Source organism: Pseudophryne corroboree, chromosome 3 (genome assembly GCF_028390025.1).
Source record: "Pseudophryne corroboree isolate aPseCor3 chromosome 3, aPseCor3.hap2, whole genome shotgun sequence".
Lineage (NCBI taxonomy): Eukaryota > Metazoa > Chordata > Amphibia > Anura > Myobatrachidae > Pseudophryne > Pseudophryne corroboree.
The window spans coordinates 61170228-61185656 of NC_086446.1; the positions used below are offsets into that span (position 1 = coordinate 61170228).

The 15429-nt window shown below is 44.7% G+C and overlaps 1 protein-coding gene across 1 annotated transcript in view; it reads left to right on the top strand.

Moving 5' to 3' along the window:
- Nucleotides 1–15429, top strand: part of LOC135054727 (NACHT, LRR and PYD domains-containing protein 3-like) — a 268241-nt gene that overhangs the window by 233293 nt on the left and 19519 nt on the right. The window contains exon 11 of the mRNA XM_063958023.1: nucleotides 10687–10857. Within this exon, the coding sequence (XP_063814093.1) occupies nucleotides 10687–10857 (171 nt within the window). The remainder of the gene's footprint in view (nucleotides 1–10686; nucleotides 10858–15429) is intronic.

Here is a 15429-nt window from a genome sequence, read left to right on the forward strand (position 1 = left end):
CTCCCCAGTCCCCAAACAGCACATGACGCAAAGAAAAAAAGAGGCGCAATGAGGTAGCTGTGTGAGTAAGCTAAGCGACCCTAGTGGCCGACACAAACACCTGGCCCATCTAGGAGTGGCACTGCAGTGTCACGCAGACTGGCCCTTCAAAAAACTACTCCCCAGTCCCCAAACAGCACATGATGCAAAGAAAAAAAAGAGGCGCAATGAGGTAGCTGTGTGAGTAAGCTAAGCGACCCTAGTGGCCGACACAAACACCTGGCCCATCTAGGAGTGGCACTGCAGTGTCACGCAGGCTGGCCCTTCAAAAAACTACTCCCCAGTCCCCAAACAGCACATGACGCAAAGAAAAAAAAGAGGCGCAATGAGGTAGCTGTGTGAGTAAGCTAAGCGACCCTAGTGGCCGACACAAACACCTGGCCCATCTAGGAGTGGCACTGCAGTGTCACGCAGGATGGCCCTTCAAAATACTACTCCCCAGTCCCACAACAGCACATGACGCAAAGAAAAAAAAGAGGCGCAATGAGGTAGCTGTGTGAGTAAGCTAAGCGACCCTAGTGGCCGACACAAACACCTGGCCCATCTAGGAGTGGCACTGCAGTGTCAGACAGGATGGCCCTTCAAAAAACACTCCCCAAACAACACATGACGCAAAGAAGAAAAAAAGGAAAAAGAGGTGCAAGATGGAATTGTCCTTGGGCCCTCCCACCCACCCTTATGTTGTATAAACAGGACATGCACACTTTAACCAACCCATCATTTCAGCGACAGGGTCTGCCACACGACTGTGACTGAAATGACTGGTTGGTTTGGGCCCCCACCAAAAAAGAAGCAATCAATCTCCCCTTGCACAAACTGGCTCTACAGAGGCAAGATGTCCACCTCATCATCATCGTTCGATTCATCACCCCTTTCACTGTGTACATCTCCCTCCTCACAGATTATTAATTCGTCCCCACTGGAATCCACCATCTCAGATCCCCATGTACTTTCTGGAGGCAATTGCTGCTGGTGAATGTCTCCAAGGAGTAATTGATTATAATTCATTTTAATGAACATCATCTTCTCCACATTTTCTGGAAGTAGCCTCGTACGCCGATTGCTGACAAGGTGAGCGGCGGCACTAAACACTCTTTCGGAGTATACACTGGAGGGAGGGCAACTTAGGTAGAATAAAGCCAGTTTATGCAAGGGCCTCCAAATTGCCTCTTTTCCCTGCTAGTATACGTACGGACTGTCTGACGTGCCTACTTGGATGCGGTCACTCATATAATCCTCCACCATTCTTTCAATGGTGACAGAATCATATGCAGTGACAGTAGACGACATGTCAGTAATCGTTGGCAGGTCCTTCAGTCCGGACCAGATGTCAGCATCAGACTGCCCTGCATCACCGCCAGCGGGTGGGCTCGGAATTCTGAGCCTTTTCCTCGCACCCCCAATTGCGGGAGAATGTGAAGGAGGAGCTGTTGACCGATCAAGTTCCACTTGACTTGATCATTTTCTCACCAGCAGTTCTTTGAACCGCTGCAGACTTGTGTCTGCCGGAAAGAGAGATCCAACGTTGGTTTTAAATCTAGGATCGAGCACGGTGGCCAAAATGTAGTGCTCTGATTTCAACAGATTGACCACACGTGAATCCTGGTTAAGCGAATGAAGGGCTCCATCCACAAGTCCCACATGCCTAGCGGAATCACTCTGTTTTAGCTCCTCCTTCAATGCCTCCAGCTTCTTCTGCAAAAGCCTGATGAGGGGAATGACCTGACTCAGGCTGGCAGTGTCTGAACTGACTTCACGTGTGGCAAGTTCAAAGGGCAGCAGAACCTTGCACAACGTTGAAATCATTCTCCACTGCGCTTGAGACAGGTGCATTCCACCTCATTTGCCTATATCGTGGGCAGATGTATAGGCTTGAATGGCTTTTTGCTGCTCCTCCATCCTCTGAAGCATATAGAGGGTTGAATTCCACTTCGTTACCACCTCTTGCTTCAGATGATGGCAGGGCAGGTTCAGGTCTTTTTGGTGGTGCTCCAGTCTTCTGTACGCGGTGCCTGCACGCCGAAAGTGGCCCGCAATTCTTCTGGCCACCGACAGCATCTCTTGCACGCCCCTGTCGATTTTTAAATAATTCTGCACCACCAAATTCAAGGTATGTGCAAAACATGGGATGTGCTGGAATTTGCCCAGATGTAATGCATGCACAATATTGCTGGCGTTGTCCGATGCCACAAATCCACAGGAGAGTCAATTTGGGGTAAGCCATTCTGCGATGATCTTCCTCAGTTACCGTAAGAGGTTTTCAGCTGTGTGCGTATTCTGGAAAGCGGTGATACAAAGCGTAGCCTGCCTAGGAACGAGCTGGCGTTTGAGAGATCCTGCTACTGATGCCGCCGCTGCTGTTCTTGCAGCGGGAGGCAATACATCTACCCAGTGGGCTGTCACAGTCATGTAGTCCTGAGTCTGCCCTGCTCCACTTGTCCACATGTCCGTGGTTAAGTGGACATTGGGTACAACTGCATTTTTTAGGACACTGGTGAGTCTTTTTCTGACGTCCGTGTACATTCTCGGTATCGCCTGCCTAGAGAAGTGGAACCTAGATGGTATTTGGTAACGGGGGCACACTACCTCAAGACATTGTCTAGTTCCCTGTGAACTAGCGGCGGATAGAGGACGCACGTCTAACACCAACATAGTTGTCAAGGCCTCAGTTATCCGCTTTGCAGCAGGATGACTGCTGTGATATTTCATCTTCCTCGCAAAGGACTGTTGGACAGTCAGTTGCTTACTGGAAGTAGTACAAGTGGTCTTCCGACTTCCCCTCTGGGATGACGATCGACTCCCAGCAGCAACAACAGCAGCGCCAGCAGCAGTAGGCATTACACTCAAGGATGCATCGGAGGAATCCCAGGCAGGAGAGGACTCGTCAGAATTGCCAGTGACATGGCCTGCAGTACTATTGGCATTCCTGGGGAACGAGGAAATTGACACTGAGGGAGTTGGTGGGGTGGTTTGCGTGAGCTTGGTTACAAGAGGAAGGGATTTACTGGTCAGTGGACTGCTTCCGCTGTCGCCCAAAGTTTTTGAACTTGTCACTGACTTATGATGAATGCGCTGCAGGTGACATATAAGGGAGGATGTTCCGAGGTGGTTAACGTCCTTACCCCTACTTATTACAGCATGACAAAAGCAACACACGGCTTGACACCTGTTGTCCGCATGTCTGTTGAAATACTTCCACACCGAAGAGCTGATTTTTTGGGTATTTTTACCAGGCATGTCAATGGCCATATTCCTCCCACGGACAACAGGTGTCTCCCCGGGTGCCTGACTTAAACAAACCACCTCACCATCAGAATCCTCCTTGTCAATTTCCTCCCCAGCGCCAGCAACACCCATATCCTCCTCATCCTGGTGTACTTCAACACTGACATCTTCAATCTGACTATCAGGAACTGGACTGCGGGTGGTCCTTCCAGCACTTGCAGGGGGCGTGCAAATGGTGGAAGGCGCATGCTCTTCACGTCCAGTGTTGGGAAGGTCAGGCATCGCAACCGACACAATTGGACTCTCCTGGTGGATTTGGGATTTCGAAGAACGCACAGTTCTTTGCTGTGCTTTTGCCAGCTTGAGTCGTTTCATTTTTCTAGCGAGAGGCTGAGTGCTTCCATCCTCATGTAAAGCTGAACCACTAGCCATGAACATAGGCCAGGGCCTCAGCCGTTCTTTGCCACTCCGTGTGATAAATGGCATATTGGCAAGTTTACGCTTCTCCTCCGACAATTTCCTTTTAGATTTTTGAGTCCTTTTTTTACTGATATTTGGTGTTTTGGATTTTACATGCTCTGTATTATGACATTGGGCATCGGCCTTGACAGACGACGTTGATGGCATTTCATCGTCTCGGCCATGACTAGTGGCAGCAGCTTCAGCACGAGGTGGAAGTCGATCTTGATCTTTCCCTATTTTTGGAACCTAAACATTTTTGGTCTCCATATTTTAATTGGCACAACTAAAAGGCACCTCAGGTAAACAATGGAGATGGATGGATACTAGTATACTTATGGATGATGAGCGACTGCCGACACAGAGGTAGCTACAGCCGTGGACTACCGTACTGCGTCTGCTGCTAATATAGACTGGATGATAATGATATAAAAAATATATATATATCACTACTGCAGCCGGACAGGTATATATTATATAATGACGGACCTGCTGGACACTGTCAGCTCAGCACTGCTGACTCCTAAAGTAAGCTACTAGTATCAAGAAGATAGAAGAAAAAAAAACACCACGGGTAGGTGGTATACAATTATGAATGGACGAGCGACTGCCGACACAGAGGTAGCTACAGCCGTGGACTACCGTACTGCATCTGCTGCTAATATAGACTGGATGATAATGATATAAAAAATATATATATATCACTACTGCAGCCGGACAGGTATATATTATATAATGACGGACCTGCTGGACACTCTCAGCTCAGCACTGCAGACTCCTAAAGTAAGCTACTAGTATCAAGAAGATAGAAGAAAAAAAAACAACCACGGGTAGGTGGTATACAATTATGGATGGACGAGCGACTGCCGACACAGAGGTAGCTACAGCCGTGGACTACCGTACTGCGTCTGCTGCTAATATAGACTGGATGATAATGATATAAAAAATATATATATATCACTACTGCAGCCGGACAGGTATATATTATATAATGACGGACCTGCTGGACACTCTCAGCTCAGCACTGCAGACTCCTAAAGTAAGCTACTAGTATCAAGAAGATAGAAGAAAAAAAAACCACCACGGGTAGGTGGTATACAATTATGGATGGACGAGCGACTGCCGACACAGAGGTAGCTACAGCCGTGGACTACCGTACTGCGTCTGCTGCTAATATAGACTGGATGATAATGATATAAAAAATATATATATATCACTACTGCAGCCGGACAGGTATATATTATATAATGACGGACCTGCTGGACACTGTCGGCTCAGCACTGCAGACTCCTAAAGTAAGCTACTAGTATCAAGAAGATAGAAGAAGAAAAAAACACCACAGGTAGGTGGTATACAATTATGGATGGACGAGCGACTGCCGACACAGAGGTAGCTACAGCCGTGGACTACCGTACTGCGTCTGCTGCTAATATAGACTGGATGATAATGATATAAAAAAATATATATATATATATCACTACTGCAGCCGGACAGGTATATATTATATAATGACGGACCTGCTGGACACTGTCAGCAGAATGCGTTTATAGAATAAAAAGTTTAAAAACACCACACGACGAGTGTTTAACTTTTTCAGGCAGACAATCACAATATACTGGTGGTCAGTGGTCACTTGTCAGTCACACTATCAGTGACACTCTGGCAGCAAAAGTGTGCACTGTTAAAATATGTACTCCTGCTATAACTGCTCCCCAGTCTCCCCCACAATTAAGCTGCGTGAGCACTGCAGTGAGCACTCAGCACAGTCAGATAATATTGGCCCTCATTCCGAGTTGTTCGCTCGCAAGGCGATTATAGCAGAGTTACACACGCTAAGCCGCCGCCTACTGGGAGTGAATCTAAACTTCTTAAATGTGCGACCGATGTATTCGCAATATTGCGATCAAAACCGAGTTAGCAGTTTCTGAGTAACTCCAGACTTACTCTGCCTGTGCGATCAATTCAGTGCTTTTCGGTCCCGGCTGACGTCATAAACACACCCAGCGTTCGCCCAAGCACTCCCACCGTTTCTCCAGACACGCCTGCGTTTTTTCCGGAAACGGTAGCGTTTTCAGCCACACGCCCCTAAAACGCCGTACATCCGCCCAGTAACACCCATTTCCTGTCAATCACAATGCGTTCTCCGGTGCGACGAAAAAGCCGTGAGTAAAATTACTTTCTTCTTAGTAAAGTTACTTGACGCATGCGCAGTGCGAACATTACGCATGCGCACTAAGAGAATTCTCACTGCGATGCGATGAAAAATACCGAGCGAACAACTCGGAATGAGGGCCATTATACATAGAGATGATGCAGCACACTGAGGCTGAGCACAGATATGGTATGTGACTGTGTCACTGTGTATCGTTTTTTTTCAGGCAGAGAACGGATAAAACTGCACTGGTGGTCACTGGTCAGTCACTAGTATAACAACTACTATCAGCAAAATTCTGCACTCTCTGAGTACTCCTCCTAAGCTCCAGTAAATGAGCTTATAGAATCCGAGTCTCGCGATAGAATCCGAGCCTCGCGAGAATCCGACAGCGGGATGATGACGTTCGGGCGCAGTCAGGTTAACCGAGCAAGGCGGGAGGATCCGAGCCTGCTCGGACCCGTGTAAAAAAAGCTGAAGTTCGGGCGGGTTCGGATTCCGAGGAACCGAACCCGCTCATCACTAATAATCATAGGAAAATATAAGATGACGATTGCACAGCACTTGCAAATATGGGTGGAGACTGGGAGGCAGGGCTGGCATCAGAAATTGTGGGGCCCGGGACTGACCAAAAAGCAAGGGTGCCCCCTCCTTCCACACACACCCAACAACACAACAGAAGTTTAACAGAGAAAATAGAATAGTAAGGGAGTAATCCTGGCTGCTGTAAGTAGGCAAGAGGAAATGGTAATGAAGAGCTGATTGGGGCACTTCAGGGGAGAAGGCGTGGATGACCTACTATAGCAGAGGGTTGACTGGTTGGCTGGCAGGAACACTGGGGGGGGATCTTAAGGTCAATAGCAGGGTAAGCAGGAGAGGACATTGGCAGCTACTCTGAATAGGTTGCTTTTCTTCCCATCTCATCTCTGCTCAATGCACTCTTTCCTGCTCCTCTGTTCCCTCACTGCTGCTGATCTGACAGGCTAGTTGGTCTAAGTGGTGTGTAGCCGCTCCACTGGAGTGCGTGCCGGACAGTGTGCAGAAGGAGCTGTGATTGGTGGGTGTCACCAGCGGCCAGCCTCTAATTCCGCCAGGTGCTGGAGGCTGAGCACACTGTGTATGTGTCTGCAGTGGCAGCTCACTGGACTCACCAGTATCTGTAGTATAGGTAAAGCCAAAGTAAGTAGAGGTAGGGATGTTAATCATCTAGAAACCTTTCCTTGTAACAGCATTTTCAGTGAATTCAGACAAAAAAAATTGTCAAAATCTGCAAAAATAATACCAAGCAGTCCAGCATCAGCTTCTCCTACATATCTCTCAGCTAGATCCCAGCACATGCAATCTCAACCACCAACACCTTCATCACCAATCTCCTCATTAATAATCAGAGGTAGTCCATATGCATCCAATTTCCAAAACCTAACTCTTCCCCTATAGATTCTTTAGGCGAATCCTTGAACCCTAGGCCTGCTGTTGTTGGAGGTGAATCTTCATCCCAGAAGGGGACCAAGAAGACTACTAATGATCTCAAACAATAATTGATTGTATAACAATCCTTTACAAGAGAATACAAGTATGAAAGCTGCCATCCAGTTGCACAGTGGATCACTGAAGCCATAATAGTATGGTAGTATTAGATCTGCATCCACTCACTGCCATTTATGCATCTGGCTTTGGAAAGTTAACTGAGGTCCTATGTCCCCACTTCCAAATTCCATTTCAATTCCATTTTACCAGAAAAGCAATTCCTCTCCTGTAGCAGTACTCACTATTGTTATGATTCTTGGATTTACACAAGAAAGAAGGAGTCCAGGAATAACTGAAAAGAAATGGATGAGTATCTTGAAGATGGAACCTTATAGAAGTGAAATAATTTCCTTTAGTTTAATATCCAGATGAACTTGATTGCAGTGAAATAATTCAGGAAGTTACTTGGTTGAAGTGAGATAATTCACTTTAGCAACTAGATCAGTGGTTCCCAAACTTTCTTGAATCACGGTGCTCTAGAGTATCAGCATTTTTTTCATGGTACCCCTATGATAAAAGTTTATTATTGATATATTTGGAAAACATTATAAAATTAAGTAAATTGTGCCTACCTGCCATCCTTAGGTTCACTTATGTGGTGGTGTAAAGTTTCTGTTTGTCTACATGTTTTATGATTCGCAGCCACTAGCACTGGTTTTCACTATCACTTTGGCCATAAATATTTTGATTTGGTTCTTGACCACCAACCCAAGGCACCCCTGCAAGAGAACCACTGAACTAGACTGAAGTGAGATAATTCTCAGTAGCAACTTGATTAAAGTGAGATTCACTGTAGCAACTTGATTGAAGTGCGTTAATTCACTGTAAAAACTTGATTAAAGTGAGATATTTCACCAAAGTTTAATATCAAATAGTTCAAGAGAAAAGACTTAGGGCCTAATTGAGACCTGATTGCAACAGCAAACTTTTTCTCTAATGGGCAAAACCATATTGCACTGTAGGTGGGGCAGGTGTAACATGTGCAGAGAGATAAATTTGGGTGGGGTGTGTTCTAACTGAAATCTAAATTGCAGTGTAAAAATAAAGCAGCCAGTATTTACCCTTCACAGAAACAATATAACCCACCCAAATCTAACTCTCTCTGCATGTTAGATCTGTCCCACCTGCAGTGCACATGGTTTTGCCCATTAGAGAAAGATTTTGCTTTTGCGATCAGGTCTAAATTAGGCCATTAGTCATGTTGAGACAGTTCACCACTGAGATGGGACTTAGACTAGATGATGTAGTAATGGTATTTGTAATCCAAAGAAAATTCTACGACTATATCGCAGTATGGAAATTAACGGTAGACGTTGATCGTGGAGAGGTTACCACTGCCAAAGTCCTCCTCACCACTCTGGGCGTGAAGGTATGGTACTACCGGGGAGTGACGGTTTAGATGGCAATACGGCAGTAGATAGAACAGTGGCTGCAACACAGTAGGACTGACGGTAGAGGCATGATTACCATGCACTTAATACGATTCCTCAGGATACACGGCAGGATTCTCCAGACAAAAACATGGACCAGCAACTTCACACTAGGTGTAAATATAACCAGCATCTTGGAGTTGGTAGGAAGATCCTATTAAATGAGAGTCCACCAAAAATAACAGATTCAAGGCAGGAGGAGGTCTAATGAACAATATATAGTAGCTGTAAAGCTGCACGTAGTAGCTGTCAGCTAGAGAGTTCTCCCAGCAACCGCTGTGGCCATCCGGCATCTCAGTCCCCTGGCGATCAGAGATGCATTGAGCCCTGGTATCCTGGTTGCCATGGAGCCAGCGGCATAATACCGGGCGGAAGCTAACGTCTCCTAGCAACTGTAGGGAATGAGCATCAGCAGATCGTGACAACTATCCACTTAACCACAGATATGTGGACAAATGGTACTGGTCAAACTAAAGATTACATGATGGTGACTGCCCATTGGGTGGTGTATCGCATTTAGCAGAAGCAGGAGTATGTAACACAATATGCCAGCTCATTCACATGAAGTCTACTCTCTGTATAACCAGCTTCACTAAGACGCATACCAGTGTCAATCTGTTAGAAAAGCTAAGGGATGTCATAGCAAAATGGCTTTCCCCGCTAGGGCTCTCCTCTGAATTTGTCGTTTCTGATAATGGAACAAATATTGTGAGAGCATTGCTGGACATTTTTGGCATTGAGCAGCAGCATGTAGAAAATTTCAGCGGCTGCAACCAACTGAAGCAAGAGGTAGTAAACAAGGTGGAATTCAACCCTTTATATGCTTCAGTGAATGGAGGAACAGAAAAAGCCATTTAAACCTACACAACAGGCCATGACATAGGGTGAAAAGGGGGAATGTACCTTAGTCCAGCACAGTTGAGAATACTTTGTTTCATGAAAAGTGCTGAAAACATTTAAATTATTAACCTATGAAATAAGTTCAGACACTGCCAGCTTGAGTTAGGTGATCCCCTTAATTAGACTAACTGTAAAGCAGCTCGAGAAACTGAAAGAGGGGATGAAATAAAGTGATTCTGCTGTGTGTGTTAGACTTGTACAGATGTAGCTATGTTCATCTGGTTATGATGCAGTATGCTGCTTGGCATGCCAGGCTGCAACTATTCACAGTCGGCGATAGCTCCATTAATTCTTAATGGAATTAATGGCGCAATCACCAACTGTGAATAGTCACAGCCTAGCTCGCCATGCAGTATGGCAGCATGCCGCATCACAGCAAAGATAAGCATGGCTACATCTGTCGATCTAGTTCTTTATTCACTTCACCAGGACCAAACATGTCAAAATCTTGCAATCAAATCACTACATTTTGGTGACCAAGCTTGATCCAAGGTTCAAGGTGTGCATAATGTCTTTCTTTCCAAATTATACAAATGTTAAGAGATGCAAATATTATTGTGAGCAAGTTGGCAGTTCAAGTGGCACATGACACAATTATTTATCCTACTTCAGTTCTCTTGCAACTGCTGCTGTCATTAAAAACTGAGCTTTCCCAAGAGACCTACTGGTGATAAGGATGAGTCGACTATTAAGGAGGAATAAAAAGGCAATTTGGATCTCCTTGTACAAACTCGCTAGGCTTTACTTGAGCTACCAACCCTCCAGCTAAACATCAAACTACCCTCATTTATAGTCAGTAACTCAATAAGCACATTATCAGTGACTGCACCTACAGCCTAATAACTGACATATACGTACACCAACATTACAGTTTTTTTTATTGTTATTTCTTTCTGAGTGTGGGGCAGGAAATTATAAGACGTTATGTAATCCAGATTCCTTATCTCTCATCAGGTTATATGACTGTGCTCTGACCTCCTCCTGCTGTGATGATCTCTGCTCTGTTATTACTACACACCGCTCTTTGATCAGACTGGACTTGTCAGAGAATGGTTTGCAGGACTCTGGAATAAAATGTCTGTGTGAGGGACTGCGACATCCAGCCTGTACCCTGCAGGATCTTAGGTAAGAACTGTGTTTGTACAGATGTATCCACACTCATCTTAGCTGCTACTAGGTGCGAGTGTGCGTGTGAATCATAGTTGCACCCGTACTCCATTGACATTGCATTGAGCGGCAAAAGGCTCAGCCTGGTGCAGAAAAGCACGGGTGCGAATAGGTGCACCAGGAGTGCCTGTGTGGCTGCATCACACACACACACACACACGCACACACACACACGCACTCACACACACACACACACACACACACACACACACATATATATATATATATATATGTGTGATCTTAATACAAAACATAGGCCCCCATTGAGAAATTAATGCAAACCTGATGGTTTACGTACAGTACACCTCTGATGGTTGCAGATCTGTGTATGCAATGATGGTCACAGTTCTCCCTAACCCGCAGCATAATTGAGCTGCTGTTGCTGCTGGGGACAGGGGAGAGGTGCTGATACCCAGCTTTGCTGAAAATGGGGACATGTTGGCCCTGTCTTTTTGGTGTGCTATAGCCAGTAGATGCATCCTTGGATGCAGCTTCATTGGCTTCAACAGCATTTAGGCTTTATCGTCCAGTGTGTATAGGGGCAATATTGGTGACATGCAAATTATGCAAATGATTGCCACTTTAAAAAAACAGGAGAACTCTCCCAAAATCTCTAACTTTCTGATTCTCACACCCTATTACATGCCCCCCCCCATGGTGTTAAGTAGAGATGTGCATCAGCCTCCATCATGGGTTTTGGGTCTGTATCTCCTTTGTGTTTTGGATCTGAATTTGGTTTTACGATAACTGCCCCTGTGGGTTGTGGTTTTGGGTATGTATTTTTTTTTTTACACAAACCATTAAAACAGGTAAAATCACATAATGTTGGCCTGTTTTTGTTCCTGCAGTATTATTAACTTCATTAACATTAATTTCCAGTCAATTTGACCACCTCACAATATTGGTTTCCTCCGCCTTTAGGCCAAAAGGTTGCACCAAGATAGCTGGGTGACTAAGCTAAGCGACAGCAGTGGGCACACAAAAATGTGGCACTGAAACTTTCCATATGGCACATCTAGGAAACAGAATGGCACTGCTGTGGAAGACAGGGTTAAAATGTTTGTCGTCTACACAAGAAGACAGTCAGCAATGCTCAAAACAGCGCATACTGCAAAGAAAAGAGAAGCAAGATGGAATTGTCTTTGGGCCCACCCAGCCACCCTTATGTTATATTTATTAAACAGGACATGCAGTTTAACAAACCAATCACTTCAGTGACAGGGACTACCACTTGTGGCTGAAATGATTGGTTTGTTTGGGCCCCCACAAAACAAACTGCCAATGGTATCTAAATACACAAACTGGCTCTACATAGGCAAGATGTCGCCATCGTCATCATCATCATCCGATTCCTCAACCCCATCAGTGTGTACATCCTCTTATTCACAAACTATTAATTTGTCCCCACTGCAATCCTCCGTTACAGCTGCCTCTATTTTTTGGACATACTTCCTGGTAAAAGTCTTCCTCATGGAATTTGTATTTCATTTTGATGAACATAATCTTTTCCAAATTTTGGGGAAGTAACCTCCTACACCGATCACTGACAAGTTTCCCATCTGCCCTGAAAACTTTTTCTGAGTACACACTGGAGGGTGGGCAACTTAAGTAAAGCAAAGCCATTTTGTGCAAAGCCTTCCAAATTGCCCATTTTTACTGCCACTAGTGAAACGGACTGTCTAACATGCCTATCTGGATGCTATCACTAAAATAAAAATCAACTATTCTTTGAATGGTGACCATGTGATATGCAGTCAGGGTAGACATGTAACTGATTGTAGGCAGATCCTTCAGTCCAAACCAGATGTCAGAAGTTTTTGCTGACTGATCTGCATCACTACCCTTAGGTCTCTTAGGAAAATGTAATTTTTTTCCTGGCAGCCGAACTTGCTAGAGAAACTGAAGGAGGAGATGTTGCCTTGCCATGTGCTACTTGTGCTGACAAATTTCTCACAAACAGCTCTTTGCACCTCCTTAGCTTCCATTAGAAAGAAAGACAATGTATGTCTTAAACCTAGATCAAGCATGGTCACCAAAATATAGTGCTCTGCTTTCAAGAGATTGATGACCCTTGGATCCTGGCAAAGCAAATAAAGGGCTTGATCTACATGTCTGACATGCTTAGTGGAATCACTTCATTTCAGCTCCTCCTTTAGTTTCTCCAGCTGCTTTTCTAAGAGTCTTATAAGATAAATTACCTGGCAGTGTCTAAACTAACTTCACTTGTGGCAACTTCAAAGGGTTTGAGAACCTTGCACAACACAGAAAGTATTATCTACTGTGCTTGAGTAATGTACATCCTCCCTTCATTCCCTATGTCATAGGTTGTTTTGTAGCCTTGGATGGCCATTTGCTGCTCCTCTATCTGCTGAAACATATAAAGGGCAGAATTCCACCTAGTTACTACTTCTTACTCCTGTTGATGGCAGGGCAAATTCAACAGTACTTGCAGGCTCTGCAATCTGCGACATGCACTTGCTGATGGTCGAAAATTTCCTGAAATTTTTCAGGACACAGGAAGTATCTCCTGCATGCCCCTCTCATTTAAAAAAAAAATGCCCCACCAACTTATTTGTGTGAGCAAAACAGGGGACATGTTGGAATTAACCCAGCCGTAATGCTCTTACAATATTAGTGGCATTGTCCAAAATCACAAATCCCCAGGAGAGTCCAAGCAGGGCAAGCCATTTTCCAATGATTTCCCTGAGATTTTCTAAGAGGTTCTCAGCGGTGTGCCTCTGACTGAAACCGGTGGTACACAGATAGCCTGCCTCTGAATGAGCTGCCATTTGTGAGATGCTGCTGCTGCTACTGCTACCCAGTGAGCTGTCACAGTCATTAAATCTTTAGTTTGCCCTGTTCCACTTGTCCACTTTTTTTTTACACTTGGTCGCACCGCTATATTGACAGTGCACCCCTGAATGAACACAGCAGTCCCCTGTCAGATGCAGCACCTCTTTATGTACAACAAAGCACGCCTGGGGATGGACCACCTACAGTGTCACACAATATGTGTTTGACACACTATGGTCTTAACGGCAGTGTCATAGAAAAATAATAGTATAGTACAATAGGGTATAGCACACAAAGTTATATATATACTATCATTCAAAAGTTTGGGGTCACCCAGACAATTTTGTGTTTTCCATGGAAACTCACTTTTATTTATCAAATGAGTTGCAAAATGAATAGGACATATAGTCAAGATATTGCCAAGGTTAGAAATGTGTATTTTATTTGAAATAATAATTTTGTCCTAAAAACTTTTGCTTTCGTCAAAGAATGCTCCTTATGCAGCAATTACAGCATTGCAGACCTTTGGAATTCTAGCTGTTAATTTGTTGAGGTAATCTGAAGAAATTTCCCCCATGCTTCCTGAAGCACCTCCCATAACTTGGATTGGATTGATGGGCACTTCTTCAAGCTGCTACCACAACAGCTCAATGGGGTTGAGATCTGGTGACTGCGCTGGTCACTCCATTACAGACAGAATACCAGCTGCCTGCTTCTTCCCTAAATAGTTCTTTCATAATTTGGAGGTGTGCTTTGGGTTATTGTCCTGTTGTAGGAGGAAATTGGCTCCAATCAAGCGCTGTGCACAGGGTATGGCATGGCATTGCAAAACGGAGTGATAGCCTTCCTTATTCAAAATCCATTTTACCTTGTACAAATATCCCACTTTACCAGCACCAAAGCAGCCCCAGACTATCACATTACCTCCTCCATGCTTGACAGTTTGTGTCAGGCACTCTTCCAGCATCTTTTCACTTGTTCTGCGTCTCACAAATGTTCTTCTGTGTGATCCAAACAACTCAAACTTCGATTTGTCAGTCCATAACACTTTTTTACAATCTTCCTCTGTCCAATGTCTGTGTTCTTTTGTCCATATTAATCTTTTCCTTTTATTGGCCAGTCTCAGATATGGCTTTTTCTTTGCCACTCTGCCTAGAAGGCCAGCATCCCGGAGTCGCCTCTTCACTGTAGACATTGACACTGGCATTTTGCGGGTACCATTTAATGAAGCTGCCAGTTAAGGACTTGTGAGGCGTCTATTCCTCAAACTAGAGACTCTAATGTACTTGTCTTCTTGCTCAGTTGTGCACCGGGGCCTCCCACTTCTCTTTCTACTCTGGTTAGAGCCTGTTTGTGCTGTTCTCTGAAGGGAGTAGTACACACCGTTGTAGGGAATGTTCAGTTTCTTGGCAATTTCTCACATGGAATAGCCTTCATTTCTAAGAACAAGAATAGACTGTTGAGTTTCACATGAAAGTTCTGTTTTTCTTGCCATTTTGAGAGTATAATCGAACCCACAAATGTGATGCTCCAGATACTCAACTAGCCCAAAGGAAGGCCAGTTATATGGCTTCTCTAACGAGCAAACCCATTTTCAGCTGTGCTAACATAATTGCACAAGGGTTTTCTATTCATCCATTAGTCTTTTACCACGATTAGCAAACACAGTGTACCATTAGAACACTGGAGTGATGGTTGCTGGAAATGGGCCTCTATACACCTATGTAGATATTCCAT